Source organism: Gallus gallus, chromosome 6 (assembly GCF_016699485.2).
Source record: "Gallus gallus isolate bGalGal1 chromosome 6, bGalGal1.mat.broiler.GRCg7b, whole genome shotgun sequence".
NCBI lineage: Eukaryota > Metazoa > Chordata > Aves > Galliformes > Phasianidae > Gallus > Gallus gallus.
Genome location: NC_052537.1, coordinates 3753360 through 3777836, shown reverse-complemented (window position 1 = coordinate 3777836; position 24477 = coordinate 3753360). Strand labels below are relative to the sequence as shown.

The following is a 24477-nucleotide window of genomic DNA, read 5'->3' as shown; positions in this document are numbered from 1 at the left end:
TGGCTGATTGCTCCCACTGCTCCTCTTTGCAGCTGATTTAGAGAGGGAAAGCGAAAGAGTAATTTGGGCTCTTTCTGCACACACTGAGGTTTATATAAAGCGTGCAGCACTGTTTGTATTGAATTTATTTACACACATGTACATATAACAAATGCAGAATGTTCCGCCCTGAGGTAGCACTTAATGTTGCATGCAGCCAGCATAGGAGGAGGAACACTGGAAAAAGAGAAGCTGGAGCAGTTATTACACCAGTGGGAAATTCATTACTTAGCAAAACTGGCCAGAGACTAAAACAAAGGAGGCTTTAGCTCAAATGGAGGCAGGCATAAAATACGAAGACTCTGCACAGTTAATATAAAGCAGAGCAGTGGAGCATAATCACGTTTTTCTTTAATTTTATTTTCCCCTCGCTTTTAAACTCTGCATGCAAGCACCCAAAACCTGGTGGAACAGCAGCTTGGTGAGAACTTCACATGAAGATGCCGAGTGGATGCTGCCAGGGAGGCATCGGTGAGGGTATTGCTCCCAGGTGGAAGGGCCGCCTCCATGTGAAAGCAGCCTTTATCTCCAGGTGCTTTGCCGTCAGCTCGGGTGGAGGTGGGTGCTGGGTGCTTCTAGCCGAGAGGGACACTTCTATTTTGTTTCTTGCCGTTCGGTACTCTAAAAAATTGTGAAATGGAAATTTAATTCTATAGAGTTTATTCTGTAGAGAGTAGGATTTTATCACTCCTACAAACGTCGCTGTCCTGAAAGCCCCTCCTGCCGTTTCTCCTCCCATCAAATTCAACCTGGTTCCGTAAACTGCATTATCTTTAATGCAAGAACATTTTCTGACAGGAAAAAAAACGTTCTGCCTGAATGCAGAACTGCATTCAGCTGCCCCAGCTGCATCAACTAGGCATGCGCAGAAGCACATCGGCCGGGTTTTGCAGGTTTGCAGGGCTCACTCTCCCTTTTCCTAGGAAAAGGCGGCAGTAAGAAGTGAGCAAAAAACTGAGGGCTGAAGAGGCAGCGAGTAGAAGTTTAGGTGCTATTTGTGTTTCTTCCTGGACACCGGGCAAGTGCTTTTTGTTACTTTATCTGCGGTTCGGTATTATTGTTAAGAATGATGGCGTGCTTAAATCTTTAACGGGGCTTAAATTGATGTCTCCCTTCTGTGCGTGCATTCTCTCCCACACGTTGGATCCTCATATTGTGAATTCAAATGCCTTGTCAGTGCGTGCGTTCTCCTTAGCTGCCTGCTGCAGGTTCCTCTGAACATCGCGGGGCACTGCTGCAGCCAAACAATGGTTCGATGCAGCGCTTTTCCCCGCGTTGCTGCATAAGAATAGTCACAACGGGTCACAACACGGGTCTGATCTCTTAAGTGAGAGCTGGAAGAGGAGCAAGGCACTGTAAGGTGGAGGAATGGTTCCCTTGGTTTACCTTCTGAGCTTCTGTCAGGCAGTAATTTAGTGCCTTGCTGAGCCAGGGTTTGCTTCTGTCTTGTCATGGCTGCTACTCACCGGTGAGCCAATGCGAGTCCGTCCTATCTGCTCCGGAACCTTTCCAGGCTCTTTCTCTCTTTGCCACTGCAAGGGGTAGCTGTTTGGTTAATTCTTCCAACACTTTTTTCATGCATGCTGTTAGTCAAAAAGCAGAACCAAAACACCACGAAGGCATACTTAAAGGACAAGCGCTTTGCCTCAGGTGATGTCCAAACAGCTAACCCTCTCTGTAAGCATCTCTGACCCGGAGGCATCGCCACTGAGGGAGTTCCTTCCAGTAGCCAAAAACTTTGTCATCAGCCTCTCAGACTGGCTGCTTTTTAGCTCTACGATTAACTGGATGATACGTATAGTTTAAATTAATGCAGATAGGTATATGTGCGGAGAACCAAAGCAATAAAGAAAAGCTATTTTTGCAGTTTTTCCACAGTTTTGGTGTGTTGGTTAGAAACTGCTTGCTGAATGTAAGGTGTTTCCAGAAATGCATGCATTTAAGAATTAAATAACCATACCAACCCACAGAAAAGGAGAAAACAAACAAACAAAAGACCTTTTGATTTCTGTATTTTTAGTATGCAATTTTGTGTATTTCTGCCATCATAAATGCAATTGTTTCCTTTAAGCCAGGAACAATGGCATTTGCTCTTTGCTGCTTGTGTTAGATTTTCTTCCTTTATGGTTTATTGTAATTTCCAAACATGAAACAAAGAGAAACCTCTTCTGGCTCTTAGAAGTAGAGGGCTGGCTTAGGGAATTAGAGACATCGCAAAGAAAGCAACCTTCAGATTCACCTTTTCTCTGACTTTCACGTTAGGACAGCGCAAACTCAGCAGCCGAACCTGTGAGAGGCATGCTGCTTCCTCCAAGTCTTGTGTGAGAAACGAGTCCCACAGCTCCCTGCAAAGTAATTGGTCTAATCGGGTGGTAGGAAGGAGCTTCTTTAAATTCCTCAGAAATTAAGACGTGTCATCCTCTTAACATCTTAGCATCTGTTACTGCCTCTCGCACATTTCTCCACTGCATCAGCCTGAAGGACGCTCTCCTGGACCTTCCAGAGCAAAACAAATTAAAATCCTTGAAACGGAGAAGAAATTGTCCCCTTCTCCGGTGGGATGAAGCATGTAAGGCATTTCATCCCCTCCTTATTTCTCAGTTTGGTGCACGTTTGCCTGGGTGAGTACAATGATCGCTTTAAATAAGAATATGGGAGGGTACGACATAACCTTAAGCCCTGTGGTAATCCTTACTGATGTGGTAATGTTGTCCTGAAATATTTTCTGTGCTGACTGCTGACCCCTGTGCAATTGTTCCCCTCTGTGCTTACGTAGATTTGTTTCAGATGGGCTGTTTAGAAGCTAACAGCATCAGTAGGCACTCCACTAATTTGTTCTCTGTTTTTTTGTTTTCTTAAACTCTGCTGTTGTCTGGCAGGAAGTAAGTAACAATTTAATTCTGGCTAATCGCTCATGCAGTAGGCATAACGTTAAGGCAGAATGTGTTCAGAGCGCCAGGAGAAGTGCTGAGGCACTGGGAGCGCTTCAGACCTGCGTGTGCAGTGCAGGGAGAGGTGTGCGGGCATTGCCAGGAGGGTTAATGTTTTGCAGATGCCCAGGGCTGATTGAGACTTCTTAGAGTGATCCTGCTGCTTGGTTTGGCTCCTTCGATGTTTTTTTGCGTGCTCTTCTTCTCTGTTGGCTGCTGTTTGAACACACAGTAGCACGTAGATGCGATCATATTGAAAGTGCCTGTGCAGGTAGAACCCTGAAAGTGCGCTGCAGCAGTGGGTACGTTGTGCCCTTGTAGTATTCCCCACAGAGCTCTTGTTTACTGAGCGCCGGGTAATCGCTAGGTAACTGCCACCGATGACGTGTTTTTCTTTGCCTTCTGTTTTAATTGCAGTTCAGGCAAATTATGCCCCCTATTTCTTCGATAACGGAGCCAGGAGCACCAATGGGAACATGGCACTTCTCAGCCTTTCCGAGGACACACCTGTTGGTCAGTATTCCAACGTGTATGGTTAAAGTATGGACCTGAAGCCGTTTGCTCTTCTATTCATGATTGGCAACGTGCATCTTCTCATAGGTGGTGTTAAACACTGTGGGTTTTCTCCTCAAGCTTTTGATTTACAGCGGCACATTTGAGTTGCAGCTGTAATTTAAAGCGTGACGTTTTGCTCCCGTTTCCTTGGTCCATGAATCTGTTCACAGCATCAGAGCTCAGACCTTTGGGATCTTCTCATCAGTGCTGTAAGTGTTAATGAGAAGAGAGCACAAAATTGTCGCTGATAACTTTGTCAGCCCTGATAAGAGCAAGCTGTACGTTGCAAAGTGAGAAGCGTGGTTATCTATGAAGTTACCACGTTCCTCATGTACGGCACAAGTGGTAGAACACATTTCTGCTTAGAGTGAGAATTGCTTGGTAACAGCAGCTGTTTCTTTTTAAACAAGTTCAGGTTTTTTTTACTGAAAATTCAAAAACAGATGCGTTCTCTGACTCGGAATGTTTTGTGGGTGGGTTTATGCATTTCTTTTTTAAACTGTAATTGCACTTAAAAATGGACTGGAACAAACAGATGATTAATGATCAGCATTTCCCATGGGAAAAGGATAACTTCCTATCATCTAAAAAAATGTTACGTATATTAAATCACTGTGATGAAGACCTCCAGGCATAACACGGAGGTTTTCTTTAGGCTTTGCTCATTTATCTGTAAAGAAAAGTACTCAGCTATTGTCAGTGGAGTACTGGAGCACCCATTTACTATTGCCCTTGTGCACAGAGGAGGGAGACGGCTGCACCCAACCCCTCCCCTGGCAGGGCTTAGGCAGAAGTGGAGACAGGGCTGAGGGCAGGCTGAGGGCACAGGCTTCCTAACCACGGCCAGACACTCAGTGCCTGGGGCTTGCTCAAAGATCTCAGTGTCTGCCAGCCAAGATTCACACTGGGTGTGTTCGAGGTGAGGAGGAGATGGCTGGGAGGCAGCAACTTCTGCTCTTGTTTTTCAACCAGAGAAGCGGAGGGGGAGAAAGCATCACAGAGCATAGAAGTGACGCACCCAGCAGATAAACGGGCAGTGAGCTTGCTTATGATGCAGCAGGACTTTGCTGTAAGCTCAGCCAGGCTTAGGCGGAAGCCTCAGCTGGGGGCCAACAGCAGTGTAGCAGCACATGCAGGCCAAGAGGCTGAGATTCGTGTTGTGCCTTTGTCCAGATTTGCCTGGAAACCACGCTCAGCCTCAGCAATCAGAACAACTTTGCTGGTAGCTGGAGCAAGGCTGGCCAGCGAGATTTCTTCCCTACTCATGTAGATAATGCTTGTAATGTGAGGTGCTTACTGGAACAAAGTGAGACCCGACCCTATCCATGTGGGTGATGGCTGCCAGCCCCCACTGCACTGCAGGCAGCGCAGCTCCCTACATTCCACTGGGCTCTGTCCCTGGCATGCTGCTGGCCTGCAGGCCTTTGCAGAGCATTGGCTACTCCCTGCTGTGCCTTCAGCCACCTGCATGGGGACGGGAAGCTGAGGGTGGCACAGTCAGAGGTGTTCCCCCTTGCAGGGCCACAGTTTGTCCCAATGGCAGCGCTCCCTGTAGCAGTGATGCCCCAGCACTGGGACCCAGTGCGTTTGTCTGGAGCTGCAGGCAGGCAAAGGAGAGTGTGCATGCCCAGACAGCTGTATGGCCGTGAGGGATCAGGGGTTGTGTCAGCTGCCCCACCTGCAGTGCTGCTGTTGCTCATGACTGCTGGATTTGGCCAGAATGCATCTACATTGGCTGCTCTGTACTTGCTGTTTGCTTTATAAATGTGTTTCAAAAGTCAAGAGAGAAGCAACTCCCATCACTACACAGAGTGGGAGGGCCAGAGCCAGGCCACAGGTCAGTGTGAGGATCTCACAGTGCAGGGGAAGCTGTTACTGTGAAAGAAAGAGGATTCTGGTTTCCTGTGTCCACATGCAGTTCCAGGTATCCATGCTCCTGCAGTCATCTTAGAGTTTTGAGCAGGATGATCAGTGACAAAACAGGCACTGAAGCTTGTGTATGGCTGATTCTGGGCAGCTTCGCTCAGGCTTGGTGCTGCAGAAATGCAGAGGCATGTTGGCATTAGGTCTTCTCTGTGCTCTCATAAAAGTGGGAGCATTGGGAGGATGCTTTATTTGGCTGTGCCTTATCCGCAGTCGGTGTCTGACTGGATCGACACCACAAGCAGCTGCTTTAATCAACCTCCAGAAGTGCTTTGGCTCTGCTGAGGTTATGAGCTATGTATTAGTTCCGATCCCCAGCATGTGCAGGTGAGAGCCATGTAGTATTTCAGAGCACTGAAGGGAAGCAATGGTTTATCTGTGTTGCTGTAGGAAGAAGTGCAGTAGCTGCAAGAACATGCCAAGTTCAAGAAAAGCACATTATCACACTCGTGTCATCTTTTACCTGGCCTTCTTTTCCCTTGTGGTATTTTGTCTGCTCATAGGTAGTCGTGGACTGTCGGTTATACACCTTATGATATAAGTTACCGTAAAGAAAGCAATTGCTATTTGTATGTGACAGCTTGGAATTGCCTGTGTATCTTCAGATTCCATTTAGAGCTGCAGACTGTGAGACTCCTTCTTGTCAGAGGGGCCAGAACAGCAGTCCCTTCCAGTGGCAGATATAAGAACCATGGGAAAAGGAATGAGCTAAAGTAGCAGCTGCAGTTTGTGTGACTGCTCAGTGGGGGCAGGTAGGGATGTTTGGTGCTGAGCTCTTGGCAAAGACTGGCCTGTGTACATACAAGATGTATGTGACCCTAATCGAGGTCTTCCAGTGCGCGTGAGATGCTATTTCAGGTTGTTTGCTTCATCTTACCCCATTAATCCTGTAAGTCCTCATAGCAGAACGCTGAGAAGAGATGCAAAATGAGGGATCGAAGCACCCTCATAAGGGCTCACTTCTGAATGTCCAGGCATCTTCTGAGCTTTGGAGATTTCTGCATGCCTTTCATGCTCGCTTTTCTTCTTTCTTTTTTCCCCATGCCCCCACATATGTGCTCCCTCCCGCTGAAAGCGGTTTGCAGTAGCGCTTCTTTGTGTTCACAGCTCCCTGCTGCCTGCCTCTGGCTGGCTGACTGCTTCAGATCTCTCCATCCTTCAAGCTCCCCCCATGGCTCCTGCAGCTCCTAGGCAGTTTTCTGGTATGGCCACCCCCCCTCCCAAGTCAGCCAGGGTTCAGGTGGGAAGCAGCAGTAGCAGTAGTGGTTGATAAAGAGTAGGTTTGAGGTTGTGGTTTATGGTCCATGTCCTCCAGCAGCTCCTCTTGCCCTAGGGTGAGCTTGCAGTCCGTGGCCACCTGCGGGCTTGGTGTTGATTGCTCATTGCCTTTCCTGGTGAGGCAGGTAGAGAGCAAGTGAATAACCACGAGTGAGATGGCCTGTCCTTGCACGTCCCTCTCAGTTTGCGTTCTGTACCTCCGTAGCCTGGGTATCTTGGATAAGGCTCCCCAGTCACAGTGGGCTGCTATGACATACAAGAAACCTACTCAACGGTGTTTTATATATCAGGCTCAGTTACTGATAATTGTGAAGTGCTTGCCGTTATTTGGATGAAGGTATTAACGCACAGGAGAATGACAGACAGCCAAGCTTAATAAAACTGATACCAATAAACACCATCTTTTGAAAGCGTGGGTGTCATAACTCCCCAGAAATCACCACTTTTGATAAACAGAGTGAGTTTACTGTGAAAACTGGCACTTAGTTCTCAGGTGTGTGAAAATAGAAATGACAATCTTTCTTTCCTGTGCTTGTGAAGGAAATATATTGATGAGCTTAGAGAATTTATTCGTTGGTATCCTCACAAGTGGATGTGCTAAGTAGAGCATTTAATGAGAGAGAAGTAACAATGGAAGCTAAGCAGGAAGGAAGACTTTTGCTTCTAACTCTGAAAGGGAAGAAGTCTACAAATGTCCCTGTGTCTCCAGAGCCTGGGCCTCGTCCGGTGGGAGCACTGCCTTTGGCCCAGGCTGATTTGTGTGAGGAAGGATGTTTCGGTGCTGCCAGGATCGTCTCCCTTGTCCTACAGCAGCATCACTTCAGGCCCACCTAGGTTGATAGTCAGGAACTTGTTACCTGCATAGATGCTGTGGTGCAAACGGTACAGCTGTACAGGAAAGGCCCCTAACTGGGAGAAAACGGCACTGGTGAATTCAGTGTAACCATCAGGGTAAAAGCTGACGGTTGGAACCACCGAACTGCCCACATGCCCGTACTTTGCAGTAGGTTTGATTCTCAGAAGCTTTGCCTCCTGCAGGATGGCTAAGTCCCTAGGAAGCAGGCTGATGAAATATTTGCTGTTGACATAACCATGGGGAAGTGCTCACTGGCCGATTTTTCAGGTTCGCATGTGTATACTCTGAACGGAACCGATCCGGAAGGAGATCCCGTGACGTACGGCCTGACCTACGAGGCTGGATCCAGGCGCTACTTTTCTGTTGATGGGAACCTTGGAAACGTGACGCTGATCGAGGAACTTGACAGAGAGGTAGTGTGCAGTGAGATGACCTCGCTCGGCTGTCGTGGAATTACCTTGACTTTCAGTTGATCGATGTCTTTGAGGGATAATGCCAACTTGTTTGCACCTCATGTGTAATTTGTTATTCTGAGGTGCTATAATTCACCCACTGGGTTGTTTTCTAGTTGACTCGAATTACTGACACTATGAACAAAATTGTGGCAACTGCGGACTTTTTTTCAGCTTTTGCCAGAAGAGTTAATTTTTTATTCCCATCTGACCCCACCTGCACACTATCAAGAACAGTCCTTTAATCCTCCGACACAATTGAATTTCTTTGGAACTCTCCTGTCATAGGGGAAAGTAGAAATTTACATAAGCAATGTCTGAGAACGCTTTTCTGGTTATGTCACGCTCCTTTAACCCTTTACCACGTGAGTTCAAGATGTTTCCAGCAATAGCGGACTGAAGGCAACTTTATTCTGGGAGCACAGACATCATCCATCGTGTAGCCCATGCAGTAAAGACAACACAATACTGAATAAACCTTTCAAAATATTGCACACTAACACAGAGTAATTTTGAGCTAATAATGCTGTTCTAGGAAGTATTTCTTCACAAAGGTGACTGATGTTTCACTGGCACTTCATAATGCAATAGGAATTCCCAGAGCAGCCGTCTCTTGACCGTATTCTCCAGAAAGCCCGTGGAGCCAGAAGGCTCTGAGGGGTCTCCTTAGCCTCTGCTGTGGTGGTCTTGTCGTATTGGTTGCTATTTTCTTGTACCTGCTGAGATGTGTTTAAGTCCACAGTTCCTTCTCTAGTAAGAGCAAAACCATCTAACAAATGTATGTTACTGTTTTATAGAAAGAAGATGAGATTGAAGTTATTGTCAGTATTTCAGACGGCCTGAGTACAGTAAGTATTAATTCCACTTGTCAAACTGTTCACCCTGCAGTTGTACCTCCTTTCATTAAATTACCTTTGAGGGACTATCTCATTTTATCAGAAAACATAATCTCATTAGAGCCTTACCTCCTGATTCAAGAGGCACCAGACCGCCAGTAACTCAGGTCTCGCTCTGGCTCTGTGAGATTAATTACAGCGTCGTGTGAGCTGAAAGCTTGACTTAGTAGGCTATGGAATAACAGCAGCTTCCCCTGAAGTTTCACTGTCAGCTCAGTGGGACTCATAACTAAGAAAGAGCTGAAGATTTTTTTGGCGAGAAGCATAACATGACTGGAACCAGAGTTAGACATGCAAAAGCTGGCTGGCCCTCCACCCCCACAATGTTTCTCTGGTGTGATATTAAGAAGATTTGCTGAGGCCAAGGTGGTCTTCTTGTCTGCTGCTGAACACAGCTTTGATCACGTCTAATCATTAAGAGCTTATATGAGGCACAAGCAGCCAATCCTAGTTCTACAAATTTGCTTGGCATTTTTAGTTTACAGATAGATGTTCTCATGGTCAGGATATTAGTCTGCCAGTAAGAGCACCTGGGCTTCATCCCTAGAGGTGACACAACAGTGCGACCCTCTAACTACCCCCAAAACCGGATAATTCTAGAGCTCTTCCTCATCTCAAACAAATGGAGTGAGATTATCCCATGTTTGGGGCACATCTACATCCTACAGGCACAACAGCTCTCACCATTTCTGTAAATAGCTATTAATGGGATAATATCTCCATGCCCGCTTTGCAGAAATCTGGGAAGTTCTGTTGATCAAATATATTTCAGTTCTATATTTTTTAAAAAGGCATATTGTTCAGGCTAGATTGTTAAATATTAAAAGCACGTTCATACATCCAAATTCTGCGTGCTACTGAACTAGTAAGATGATATCAAATGAGATATTAATTAATACTCTTGGCTGTCAGGTACCAACTTTTACACAGTCTATTATGTACTCCCATAAAATGTATCATGGTAGCTTCAATGCCATAAAGAAGAAAGATGACTTTTGAAAGTTAGCCCCAATCTGTAACCTATGAAGTGCTCTAAGACTCCTTTTTTAGTTTAGAGATACCTGAGTGTTCTCCACACAGCTTGTTCTGGTTTTTGTGATTTTCTGGTTTTGTTGGTTTTTTTTTTACATGCGCAGTTTTGTTAGTGCAAAGACATTGTGTTACGATACATTTTTTCATTACCTTTGGCTGCACGTTAGTAATCAAATGAACGGGTTTGTGTTGTAAATCAGCTCGAGTCATAATGTGTTCTTCACATTCCACTCCAGGTTTCAGAGAAAGTTAGGATCCTTGTAATGGATGCTAATGATGAGAGCCCGGAGTTCATCAATACACCTTACATAGTCCAAGTCCCAGAGGTTGGTGAAGTTTCTTTGCATAATATATTTCAGCAGAATGTAAAGAGGAGCTGGTGTGTTTTCAGTGAAGTCACAAGATGTGTAGGACTAACTCGCATTCTTTTGTTATGGGGTTTGGCCAGAGTTGGTACAGACTTAAGGCATGCTATTTAGCAGGTAAGTTCCACAATCTGATTTTAGAATTGATGTCAGTAAAAATAGGGTACACTCTATTTTAGCAGATTTCCTGACCTGTTTATTCCAGAAAGCTTTACTTCCTTGTTCTGCTCCGGTTTCCTCCACTTTCAATCTCTTCCCTGTTTGGTTCCCTCATTTGTTTATATTCTTTCTACCACTCCCTTTCTCTGCCTCCTTGAACTACAAGAAGTGAAAACTGAGCATTCTGCTGGTTTGCCACTTCTATCTGACTGTAGTACCTCTTTCCGGTCACAGAACTCTCCCTCTGGTAGCAGCATCTTTAAGATCGAGGCAGTGGACAGAGACACTGGTTCTGGAGGAAGTATCACCTACTTCTTGCAGGTAAGGTATCGTCTTCAAGACTCATCTCTCATTTAAGATTCAGAGGACTGAGCTGCTACTAGCGGCCGTGGGGCCAATTTTGTAGCATGCACAAGAAGGCAAGCTTTGGCAAATGGATACTGACTGCCAGTGAGCAGCCGAGCACAGCCCGGCAGGCAGGGGTTGGAGCTGCTGTTGCCGCTGTCGCTCTTGCACATCACAGCACAGCCCCCGTCGGTCCCTTCCTTGGGCTGATGGGAGAGCAAGTCTAACTCGTAACCCTGCGTGCGTGTGGGATTTCAAAAGCACGATACAGATTTCTTTAGAAGGGAAAGCGCGTGGAAACCCTGTCTGTGCTTGGATGCGGCAGGCTGGTGAAAAACTGAAACCTTTGCCACAGTATAGAGTACTAAGTCTTGACCAAGTACTGACAAAGCCAGCACCCGCTCGCACCCAGCCTTCCAGGTGTCGCCCACCGGGGAAGAACAGAGAAGGTTTCATATTTAAAGCCAAACAGACGTTTGCATGCCAAAAGGACACCTTTTTATGGGATGCCCTTCCAATTCATTCTTTCTGTAAGAGTTTTCCTCCAGATGAGCTGTAGTTCCCCTTACTCAGAAGGCAGTGGAATGAAAAAAACCCAAACCATTTTGTTGCAATATTTACCTTAGACATAGTATGGAGACAAGTGGGAATATATTTACATAGCAATAAAGGTAATCTGCTTGAGAGCTTGGGCATACTGAGAAAGAACACCTTGTTGAAATTTAGTTTTGATTTCACCACTTATGAGCCCATTAAAATGTAATATGTGCGGGATTCAGTTTTGCACAGGGCTTTTACCAGTAACCCAATAGACTCTGAAGCCAGGAACAGCTATTTCAAGCTTCCAGGTCTAGCTAATATATTTGTGTAACAAAAAGATTACTAAGTAAGTTTATTTATTGAAAAAATGCCACCACATCCTTTGGAACAATTCTTAAGTTGCTCAGAAGGTCTCCTGTGGGCGGGTGGTGATGTCTACTAAAAGAACAAAGATTGTCTGACAGTGACCACAGTGTACGGAAACCCGAAGTTGTGTTTATGGACTCTCTCCGTAAGGAGAGAGAGACATTTTTAGGCCCTTTTGAAAATCAGATGTCTTTTAGGTGTCTTTTCACTATGAAAAAGATTTTTAAAATCCACGTTGAAGCCAACTGATTTATTCTAAATAATGAAAGGCTTGCGGCTGGTTCATGACTTGTTCATAAACACGCAGAGGTGAAATGCATCGAATTCATTATTCATCCAAGCCATTCCACTATTCTAGTCTTTTCCCTTAGTAGGTGAAATAAAAGATTAATCCCTATGGCAATTGTATTTCCATCCCTGTAATCTTCTGCTGTTTCTCCTTCCCTTTTCCTCTAGAACATCCATGCTAATAAGTTTACAATAGATCGTCACAGCGGTGTCCTGCGCATCAAATCAGGGGTCACCCTGGACTACGAGAAGTCAAGAACGCATTTTGTTGTCGTGGTAGCCAAGGTACAAAGCTTTCTGCTATAACTGGAGGAGGTGAAGAATTGCATCTCAGTAGCACAGCTTAGGTCAAATAGAAGTGTGACTTCAAGGGTCGTTGAAATAAGACGCGTAGCATTCAGACAGAAGAGTCACTCACTCTGCTGCGTCCGAAGGAACGGAGGGTACTGTGGAGAGGTGAGGTGGAAAGTTGGCCAGTGCCAGCTGCTGAGCAACATCTGGAGGTGGCCAGGGGTGGATTCCCTACACTGAGCTCAGTCTCCAGTGCCCATATGCTTTGAGAGTGACTCAGGAGCAAGCACCGTTGTACGCAGCCCCAGCTTTGAGATGCATCAGTCCCTTTGGATTTCCTCGTGATGCCCAGCACGCAGCCCTGTCACAACAGGGGCAGAGTTCTGGAAGAGTCTGGGGATGTTTCTTTTTTCCACATCTCTGCTTCATTCTGGCAGGATCTCACACAAATCCCACAAACGCTGCTGCAAATCCTTTCTTGCCACTGTCGCTCTCAGCAATGCAGTGCCTGTGGCATGACTGAGGATTCATAACAGGCATTAAAAATCCATAGATTATCAAGTAAACTCTCCCGGGATCCTGCGAAGAGCTGTCCAACAGGCGGCTGCATGGGTAGAAGGATAATAATTTTGCTACTTATAGTGACTTTGAGTTGCTTGTTTTGTGAAAAACGTATGGACCATGTTATCTATTTATTTAGCCAGGATTCACTTGAGGAGGAATAACACAGTTTGGCTTAAATGCTGCCTTTGGGCAGTAAGGAGCAAATCTCTTCCAAAGGATGGAACTTTCAGAACAGACACAGCAGATATGCAGAACAATTCATACCAGTGTGGCCACTGACCTCGGGCTGGTGTTCTGAGAGTGAGGGTGTTAAAAGCTTCTGAAACTGTGAGGCATTTCTCTAATTGGCATTGCTGTACCTCCGGCACAGTGCAGATTGTGGTAAGGTCCCTGATGACTGTTTATATGCTGTGGCTATTGCACAGCTCCTGGGTTTGTGCTCTGCCACACTCTCACTTATGCCACGTAAGATCCTCTGGGAGACTTGAGTCACACTCAGCTGTTTAATTTTCAGAGGAAAATACACTACTTTGCTACTGCAAAGGCCATTGTCTTGGTTTTGTGGCATGGCTTTACAGCATGCTAACTCTTTCCATCTGTTTCTAGCTTTCTCCTACACCAAAAACCAAAAAGAACCAACAACAAGAAAAAATGCTTGAATGCTCCATCCTCTGTGTTGTTGATTAAGCAATAATGTATGACTGCATATACTGGCACAACTACTCTAACAGAAGAAATTGCTTCTGAGACTTCACAAGGCATCTGCCCAATCAGAGAGGAAATGGAACAGATGGAAAAGAGAAGGAAATAGGGCAGTAGAGATGAGCATGCGTTGAGAGAAAGATGACATTTCTGGAACCGTGTTTGTGAAAGCACGTGTGGGGCACATGATGCCATAAATGGATTTACCTGCATACTTCAGCAGAGGGATCTGATGCTCACTTCTTTTCTAGGATGGCGGTGGGAAGCTGAGGGGAGACAACAAAGTGTTCTCAGCCACAACAACTGTTACTGTCAACGTGGAAGATGTTCAGGACACTCCTCCCATGTTCATTGGGACTCCCTACTACGGATATGTCTATGAGGATACACTTCCGGTAAGTGCTGGTTTTGGCCTGTACAATCGCAGCCTTTCACATCTCATCCAAGGTAAACACGTGCTCTGGGCTGCTGTGCTATCCTCTTGAAGTCATCTAGGCCGAGGCGATCCTGACATCCAAGTAGCATGGGATACTTCCTGCTCAGCTAGGCAGGAGGAAGGGCCTGGGAAAATCCTCACGGGCCTAAATGCACCAGAATACGAAGCAAACAGGGGCATACTGAGGAGAACCACCTATGAGTTCTCCTAAAAGGTTGTTTGTTGGCACGTCTACAGCTGCGGATATGCCTCCTTACGTATCACGGACAGTCTAAGGAATACAGGGATCTCCTGGCTGTGCCATCGTCTCAGAAACTCCTACCGTCAGATCTGCTCAAAAGAGAGTGTAGAGTTTAGCCAGTCTGTGTCTTGTATCTATTATAGTGCTTTCAGCCATACAGCGGTCTTGATGCCGATGATACTTCCAGCCACATATCATACTTGAAGCTGCAAACTAATTGGTTTTCTCTATATCTAAGCAGCAGCATGATACTGAGTATGGATCAATTTTCACCCAGATGCATGTTTTAATTAAAATTTTCTTCATACATAGGATAAGAAATGGTATCCACTTATGAAGCTACCCAAACTTAGACCATTGTCATAGTATAGCACCCTGTTCACCTCATTCTTTTCCTGAATTGGGCAAGTCCATGTCTGTACTTTTCTGTCCAAAACTGCAAGATAAATGTGTGACAGTATGCTGCAATTCAGTTTGTAAACTGTTACATCCCAGCAGTGCAGAGTAATGCCCGCATGCTTTGCGGATGTTCAGAAAGTATGATACGCTGACTTATTCTGACTAGTTAAAGATCTAGAAATAACTATCAGATGCACACAGAAATTAGTATTTACTGTGGAACCAGCAGCTACTAGAGAGCATCCTGGTTGTAAAGCCATCAGGTCTCAGACTTGCTACTCCAAGTCTGAAGAAAGGGACAAGAGGCTGGGCACTGAGCAGGCAGTCTCTTGGCAGAAACATTTTTCTCATTGGAAATCAGTGCACCTCAGAGGGTTCCTCACACGTCATGAGCAGAAGTACCACTATTTCCTCCACATTCTTCTGCAGAATGACTTACTGAAATTCAGTTTATTAATGCGCCATTGCAATTTCACTGCTTTTTGATCTCAACACACAAACCATAGTTTCCTATTTCTCCCCAGGGCTCTGAAGTCCTCACTGTTGTGGCACTCGATGGAGACAGAGGAAAGCCAAACAATATTCATTACTGCATTGTGAATGGTGAGTAGACTTGGCTTACACGAAATCCAAAGGGAAGTCAAACGTAGCTGTGACATTGAACTAGAAAGGGATGAGCCTAGAGTTTAATAACACTGTGACAAACTCTCGTGGAATAGCATCAAAGATCTCAAACAACTCCAGGGCCCCAGAAAATAAGAGTGGATTCACTGAGTTTCAGTATCTGCTTCACAGCACTGTGCTTGGAGTTGTTAATGTAGTCAGTTCAGAAGGGGACCCGTGCTGATGTTCCTTCTCCCCCAATGCAAGGAAATAGGTAGAATAGGAGTTGCAAAAGAGAAAAGCAGATGAGAAAAAGAGAGAAGTTAAAAAGAAAGGTGGAGAATGAGGAATGAAAACAAAGAAGTGGGACAGAAAGAAGCTAAACGAGGGAGAAAACTGTTGAAGGAGAGTAAAGGAAGGCAGATGAACCAGAGGAGCTGTCAAAGGAACACATATGGGGCACATTAAAAAGATCGTGGCCAGCAGATTAAGGGAGGTGATCCACCCCCTCTACTCCACCATAATGAGGCCACATCTGAAAGTACCACATCCAGCTCTGGGTTTTCCAGTTAAAGACAGTACTTCTAGGGAGAGCCCATCGAAGGGCCACAAAGACAATGAGGGGCCCGGAACACCTCCTGTATGAGGGAAGACTGAGAAACATGGGACTGTTCAACCTGGAGGAGAGAAGTCTGGGGGAGGGTGAAATAAGTAAATAAATAATCAGCAAGCAGGAAATTATTTTTTAGAAGACTTAATCCAGAGTGTGTAGGACTACTTTAGAAAGTACTCTGACCCTCTAGAAATGCCAACTAGAGGAGCACGTGCAGCACTACGTACTCTGAGTTATCACTTTCCCTATGTACAATTTCCCCACAGTACATAGCCAATAAAGAGCAGGATTGTGGATTGAAACCACTATTGACTTCAGCGCCTTCTCAGTCAGGATGTGCTTTCCAGGCCAATGTATCTTAATAACTAACCCCTAGATTAGTCAATATCTGTTCAATGTTGTGTCTAAGACGATTTAATGAAGTTGCAGTTACTGCGGCTATTAGCAAAATGGGACGCTATCAGATGGTTTAAAAATAAGCATTAGAATTGAGTCAGAGAGAAATAAGTGACTGGGCTTTCAGATGATCATCCTTCTTTTCTAAAAGGCTCGAGTTCCTTCATTTTAAGAGCTTTTCCCTTGTCTCAATGGTAGGCTCTGCAACAAAGCAGAGCTTGCAGCCAGTCCTACGGGGGAGAGAGCGTGCAGGGGTGAGTAGGACAGGACAGATCCCCAGCTGCCAGCCGCCCCCGCCCTGAACAGGGCAAATTCAACAGGTGTAGAGGGATCAAAGCCCTGTAACTTATCTTCTGTTCAGAAAGATGGAAGTTACGCTGCACAGATCCAACTCAGCCTTGGATCCAAGGCAGCGCTGTCCTGCTTGCAGAGCAGTCACAATCACTATGAAAAAAGCCTGGCCTTTACCCTAGATTCTCCTAAATCCATTTTCATGCAGGCCAGCCTTGCAAGAGGCCGAGTGTTTTTTCACCAACAGGGTGTCTGAAGCCAGAAGATTCTTCTCCCAGGGTACCATTTGCAGAAAGAGTGGCAGTGCTTCTTCAGGATAAATTGTCATACTTCTCACCTTAGCTGATGTTAGTGAGAGAGATGTTCTTGTTGCTCAGAGGCTTAATTACGTATGCGTTAACTAATGAAAATGAGTGCTTTTTTTTTTTTTATCTAAACCAGCATATGTAAAGGAATACCAAATGTCCACGCCTGGTTGGTGAGGCTCAAAGGGAACCTTACCAGTGCAGGAGAGAGGAAAGCCAGGGCAGCTGCCTTCAGGGTCAGAGCTCTGCCGAGCCACTCCTAGGGGGGCAAACTGTTGTTGGCCCTCATATGTGCTTTCACCACACTACAACCAGGCATAAAAATGCTTCATTTCTCAAAAACAACCACAGATCTACTGATAGGAGTGGATACACATACAGACAGAGATATGCTTAATGAAGCATATAGTTAGTATATCATGCTTATTCAAGAAACAGAGAGAAGGCATGTAACTAGAGTCTCTTGGTTTATTGCAGGAAGTGAAGGTTCATTTGAAATCAGCAACACAACTGGAGCCATTTCTGTTATAAAAAGTCCAAATCAGCTCAAGAAGGAAGTGTATGAACTAAGAGTTCAGGTATGTACTGAGGGACCTGACTGTGCTCAGTTTACCCTGCTACCACCCCATCCTGGCAGACCCCTTATGGGGAAATCCTCCACTTGTTGTTGATGTTGATCCTTATCTTGGTGTGACCACATGCATCACAATCCATTCTGTGATACATATGGGAGTTTAGGAATGATTTGTAAATTCCCCCTAATATCTAGTCAAACTAATACTGCACCTTGGCTACTGCTATCGGTTCTAACTGCATCTACATCAAGATGAGAATCTTTCTTTCCATTCTCAGAAAAAGATTACAATCTCTCAGGGAAATTCAATCACATTTTTAGATTGCAGAGCTGTAATAACAAATGAGTGAACATCCTAATTGTTCAAAGGGAAGACAGCAAGTGTTGTAAGGAATTTAAGCACTGCCCGAAGTCTGGCATGCTCTAAACAACAGAACAGTAATTCTTCAGAGAGGTTCAGCAGACCAATCCCTTTGTTCCTAAGCCCTTTGAGCACAAAGGTGTCAGTTAGGGATGTGTACTCTTACAACAGTTTCTGTCCTGACAGAATATACATCTAAGATTGAAGGAGGTGAGTTTGTCTGCACATTGGAATTGTTTTATTTAAACAGATCTCATCTTACAGTTAATAAAAACAGCATCTAGATTTGCTCATCTGTGCAACCTACACCCAGCTTAAATTAAGCCAATCTAGATGGCAAAGCAGAATTGTAAATCAGGGAACAGATCTGTCATTTTGCTCTTTCAAATTTCACGCAGCCCCAGTACAGCTAAGTACAGCTTCTCTCTCAGAGTTCCAAAGCTGCTGCCATTCCAGAACTGTGCCAATTAAATACCTGTGGTACCCAGGAAATGTCAAGTTCATCGTCCTTTTCCATTTCATCAGTGCTTCAGGCAAGCAATTATCCTGTCTCTATCAGATTACCTGCCTTTAGACAACTATTTTTTATCTAGGGTGAAACACAAAGCTTACAAAACAAGAATTTTTTCTATCAGAGCTTGGTAAGGACTGGATTATTATCAAACTTTCTAATCATTGTAAAGTCCAGAGCAAGGTGGACTGAGGTTTCTACAGAAATGTTAGGCTGCGAATGCTTGTACAAAGATGCTGTGTTGGGGTGCTTTGTGCATGCAAAATGAGACACAAGCGTGGAACTGAGGAAAGAGCTAAGAATCTAATAACTGTAGCTAAGAAGGGAATATTCCCTCATCATTGCTCTCTCTTTACTTGGTGCAGGCATCAGAAGTCAGCCCAGAAGGTGATGTCTCAGCATATGCCTTTGCCACGGTGACTATAAGGGTGGTCGATCTCAACAACCATCCACCAACATTCTACGGAGAAAGTGGACCCCAGAACAGATTTGAACTGACCATGTATGAGCATCCCCCAGAGGGTGAAATCTTGAGAGGACTGAAGATTACTGTCAATGATTCAGATCAGGTATGTGGAAACTGTGAGTTTTCCTGCCCTATTTTCCCAAAGATAGAAATGGACATCACAGCAACAAATGTCAGGCCTTTGTTTTTTTGGAACACAATTGTTTCACATGCATTCCTAAAAAGCTTAGGGCAGGCAAAATACCTGCAGGGTCCATTACCACAGAAAGTTTGGACTATAAGCATATTTAGTCTGTCAGATGTCATTTAGTCTGACCATTATGTTAAAGAAAAGAGCGGCAGTCCTGAATCAGCAGCCCACCTCTTGAGGCCACTGAAATTGAACAGTCCTCATGTATTTCTTTTGTCTCTTGGTTATGTTCAGTTGCTGTCAGCATTATGTCTGGGAACATATTCCCTTTAGTTATTTACTTAGGGCTCCCAAATGCTTTAGTAACTAAGTGCTTTAAGTTTCTGTCTGTACCTTCTGAAAATCCTCTGGAAATAACACTCTCTATACCCTTACATTGTTTTTACGACAGAGTACTGTCCTTCTAGAGCTTATGTTACAACCAGGGCATGTAATTTATGCTTTGATTTATCATTCCCATTGGAGTGATATTTTTAGGTCATCTTAAAAACTATGCCATAGCCATACTAACTCTTGCCGGATAAGGGAAAAGAAAATACTGCATCCATCTCAGCCTGACATCTAGCTGACCTTTGACACCCACAAATACTATAGTGATAGTTGCTATGTGGATCCCTAAGCTAAATACTGCAAGAACAGCATCAGATTAGGTAATCTGAGGTAAGCCTCAGATTAGGTTGTGACAAGAGAAAACTTAATGCATCTGAGAACTGTGTTGCTATTGGAAAGAGTGCTCTTATTCAACTGTTCTCAGTATTGCGCTGTTTTGACTGTATTGTTCTCTATCAAACCCACCAGCTTCTTCCACCTCCCTCCTACTACTCTGCAGCAAGCAGATAAATGACTGCTTTAAAAGCAGTGCTGCATCTAACCTGCTGTTGTCACTGACGATGTTGCTGCAGAAGAAAAGAAACAAAACCCATCTTTTTTATTTGGAGACAAAACACTCTTGTATCACCTAAACTGACAAAATATTCAGGGCTACAAGTCAGGCTATGAAATAAGCAGAAAACATGGCTAAATATACAGATTTCTCAAGAAGCTTCCTAGTACAACATAAGATATCACTCTATAGGGATTGGGTTGTGTAATGCTATTGTGGGATAGAAAGTACCTTGATAATAGCAGGGTGGCAAAGTCTTTGGCTACAACAAATGAGAACAAGCCCAAAATCAGCAGCCACAGAAATAAAGGAATAGAGCTGCTTACCTCCAGAAGGCCTGAGATAGGCAGGAATCCCCAGTGGGAGAGCCTCACCTCCGCTGCCAGCCTTTAAATGAGTTCTGGGAAGGGGTGGACCCTGGCTCCAGCCCTTCTGGTCACTCAGCTGCATTGCACGCACCTGAGCTGGCTCTGCCTTCCTACCAGGTGCTCCATCACCAGTTCAGGTCACAATTTAGCATTTCCACTACCAGTCGATACTGTTTCAAGGCACAGAAAGCAATGTTTTCCCTTCTATAAAGACTTCTGTTTCTGTAAGAGCCACTGATGTCTCTGGTGGTCCAGGTGAGAAGGAAGCTGCGATCGCAGCCCATCTCAGGCCTACAGTTTGATGGAAATGCCATCTTGCAAGAACATCACGCAGAAATTTCTCACCCTGCTCTCTTCAGCCAGCAGACACTACTAAAGGACAGGTGTCAGTGTCCCTTCAATTGCCCCTGTGTCCTGTGACTGTCCACTTTGCTACATGCAGCAAGGCTTACTCTGAGCAGATCTGGGTTTGGTGGATATCACTGTCAAAAGTCACTCAGCCTTCGAAGGGAGGTGGCACACTCCCCAGCAGTACCACCAGTTCAAGCGGGGAGGATTTCTTGTGGTCAGATAGTCAGCTTTCCCCACTGGTGCTGTTCCCCTTAGTCTGGCAGCTCTGGCTCTGCTTTGCATGCTGTACTGCCCGGCAGAAGGAAGCCTGTTGTCTCCTGTATAGCTGAGGGGGTTTCTGTAACCGAACAACTCAGACCACTGAACTTAGATCTAGGATCACTCCTGTTTCCTTGGGATCTATCTTGGAATACTTTTTCTCTTGACGTAGGCCAGGGCTGCAGCGGGAACTGCTCGTAACAAGACCCTCAGGAAGACATCTGGAAGCAAAGTTATCCTGTTCAAAAGTTGTTATTAGAAATTCTTCATCTTAGGATTGATTGTGGGGGCAGAATGTGGCTCCAGCCAGGCAGTGAACGTGGCTTGTTGCCCCAGTGTATCCATTCCACTACTGGAGAAAGCAGTGACATCAGAAAGGTAGTTCAGTGGGCTCCCCTGTAAGCTGGAGATGTGGGAATCCCCACTTCATTTTTTCTTCTCCGTGTTCCAGCTAATTTTAAAGAGTTTGTCTGGCACGCCGTTGCCATCTCACGCACCAGTGCTGCTAACCTTCTAGGTACCACCGCTTCTCTTGTCCTCTCTGTCTAGAAAGTTTATCTATATGATGGGATTTGGTCTTTCCCTTCACCTGGAGCTCTCAGATGTGTGTCACATTTCATTCTGCTCCCAAGTGCACTGACTTCCAAAAGGCTCAGAGGCCGCACTTCAGGGCTAGTTTAACCCAGTCTGTGCAAAATGTCAGGTCCCCCTTCTGTTTGGAAATGGCACATTTTCACGGCTCATCCCGGGATGTGAGCTCTTAAGCCATAGGTTGGATTTTTTGACATGTCCATTGTCCTGGCTTGGGCGGGTCAGTCATCCCCCCTGGCAGGAACTAGGAGAATGCAGAACTTCCCTGCCCATACGCGAGTGGTGCCATCCCTCTCACCCACACTATCTTGCAGCACGAGGCAGAAAGCCAAAAAATTTCTTGACAAAAGATTGCTTCTTCTAGCCAGCCCCACTGCAGGGTTTTTCCATTATGACTGGAAGAATAACCAAGCTCATCAATCTATTTACAGAAAAGCTACGTCTGTCTTGTGACCGGGGCTGGAGGGATTATATAGCTAAGCTTCTTTCCCTGGGGATGGAGAACAGAGGGCTCTCAGCCGTAAGACTGATTCTAATTTTATACAGCTTGAAGAAAAAGAGCCAGCGTAAGCTGTAAGAAATGCATAATTCACCAAAAGCAATGCAGTATCTGCTTTTCTTCACAGGGAGCCAACGCTAAATTCAACCTCCGTCTTGTTGGACCCGGCGGCATCTTCCGAGTCGTTCCCCTAACGGTCCTGAATGAGGCTCAGGTTACAATAATAGTGGAAAATTCTGCTGCTATTGACTATGAAAAATTCAAGGTGCTAACCTTCAAGGTACTTGTGCTTTCTGGACCCTCTCTGCCATGTGTGTGATGGCTTATAAATCCAATGGGATTTATCTCCTCTGTCCACCTGGTGCTATCTGATGATTTGTCACTGACATTATATTCCATATAAAGAAGATTCATTTCCCCCTGTGTTTCATCAGCTTCCAAAAGGTTTAATGGATGCATCCTTGGGATAATTTACTCCAGAAAGTACAAACTGATGAGTATTAACTCTCGGAGGAAATTGTATATAGTCCAAGTCATTCCAGACTGAACTCTAGGGGTGTTATTTCTGCTCTTACAGTGCTGTGTTCATAGGGTGAAATTTTAATTTCCCTGGAGCCAGAAATTCACCTGCTTAGTCAGAAGTAATTTAGTATGTTATCATACTTAGAATACTGGCTGTCTGAAGACCCCATCTGACTGGAAGATAATTTCCCAAAATTGTTCACTGCCTTTGTCAGAGCGTGTCTACCTACGTGGCCCTTTGCAGACTGATTGGGGCCATCTCACCAACGTTCCAAGCCAGCCACACAAGCATCAGCATTCATGTGAATGCTGCAAACTTGAACTATTACCTTCCCCGACTGATTCATTGGTTCGTGGGGATAATTAGGTAGTCTGGTTTGTGTCAGCTCAGCTATCTCTGAACATAAGTATAGATACTTGGTTCTGTCTTCATCAAATGTTGTAGACAACCCCTGTAGACATTAAAAAAAAGTTGCTAAAACGATATAGTTGAGTACAAACATAAGCTAATTTTCATTTTGTATACAAAATGGTATATTTAGAGGAGTCCAGAAGCCAGACTTCCTGGGTTTTGTTCTCATCCTTGCCGCGTGATTTGTTTTGTGTCCTTAGCGAGTCACAGCACCGCAAAATGCTTCGTGTCTCCTCTCATGATGCTCCTTAGTCCTTTCCAGGTTCGTAGCTTATAGATGCCACAGAAGTACGGTGCATTGTAATTGTATCAAAAAAGAAGATTCAGAAAGGGCTCTAAAGTGCTACCAAAACTAATTATGGTAAGCATGCATTTATTCAGGTTGAACTACCAGCAGACTGGTAAAGAAGGTACACATGGCCTCCTCGTGAACACAAAGAGAAATCAAAAGTACTTAATGTGATTGCCTTGAACTCTGAAAGAATTAATTAGTTGGGAAAAGGATATATACATTTTTTAACTTTAGCAGTTATTGGGTTTGAGGTTTCTTTTGTTTTATTATTTTTACAGAAGAAAGATTGAATGATTTTGCCAAAAACGCAGAGCCTTTGTCTAAATTCCAAATGAAGAAGGTGCCGTGGGATGACACGATAACGGTGCATTTGAGCAAATCCTTTATAAAGACGTCACGGCCTTCTCCGTTTCCCGGAGAAGTCAAAATTGCTTTCTACCCAGTTATAGTTGCTAATGCAGTCTAGTCATTCTACATAGACTTCAGGGTGAAACAGACTCTTATTTCTATTTAACGCGTATCCCACGGCAGCTTTGAGAAGCTATTATCTTGTTGTTTTTTTTTTAAATCTTCTTTTTTTTTTCCTATAAACAATGATCCCATTTCTCTGGTTTGTAATTAAACAGCAAAATGCCAGAGAGTTATTAAAGCCAACTTGACAGGGAGGCGCACCAAACCGCCACTCAAGGCAAAGGCCACTGGACAAAATACGTCTTCTGTTCAGGGATGGCTTTAAAATACCATTGGCCATCAGAACCCCCTCCATTTTCAGCTCGGAGCGCATCCCTCCTCAAGGAGAGCCCGAACCTGCCCCTCATTGTCTGCAGGCGCTCGCATCTCCTGCAGACTGGGACCGGATGCAGCTGCAATTATCTTCGGTTGCCAAAATCAGAGTCTATTTTAAAGAATCTCCTGCCACTTTTAAGATTATATCTGTCTGCTTTTCTGGCACTTGTATTAATTGCTGCTATGCGGTCCCGTGAAGTAACAATTTTAGCTATTTTTTTCTTTCTCTCTGCTTGTAGTGAAAGATATAGCACTGCATAATGCATTGCAGATCAGAAATTTGACAAAATTCCCACCCCATGGGATGATATTGCTGGTGTGCTGGCAGAGCCGGACCGTGGCAGCAAAAAGGAAAGGGAATGAAAATGAATGTAAATATAAAGTCAAAGCACTAAGCTGTCAGAAGGCACTTCAGGATGGGCTGGTTCTAGCACCAAAGATGATTTCACTGCAGACGCCATAATTTAGTTACAGCATCAGGTGCATCATAAGCAGTAAGATTTTATCTGTGTGCTGATCTAGGAGCTGATTGCTCACATGCAGGTTTG

At 44.8% G+C, this 24477-nt stretch overlaps 1 protein-coding gene across 5 annotated transcripts in view; it reads left to right on the top strand.

Moving 5' to 3' along the window:
- Positions 1-24477, top strand: part of CDHR1 (cadherin related family member 1) — a 52515-nt gene that overhangs the window by 14201 nt on the left and 13837 nt on the right. For 2 of the 5 annotated variants that reach the window (XM_046942773.1, XM_046942775.1), the window contains 11 exons: positions 3387-3482; positions 7849-7994; positions 8831-8881; positions 10198-10287; positions 10720-10806; positions 12193-12309; positions 13833-13976; positions 15182-15260; positions 17343-17443; positions 18677-18880; positions 22045-22197. In XM_046942773.1, coding sequence (XP_046798729.1) covers positions 3387-3482; positions 7849-7994; positions 8831-8881; positions 10198-10287; positions 10720-10806; positions 12193-12309; positions 13833-13976; positions 15182-15260; positions 17343-17443; positions 18677-18880; positions 22045-22197 — 1268 coding nt within the window. 5 annotated transcript variants of the gene reach the window in all.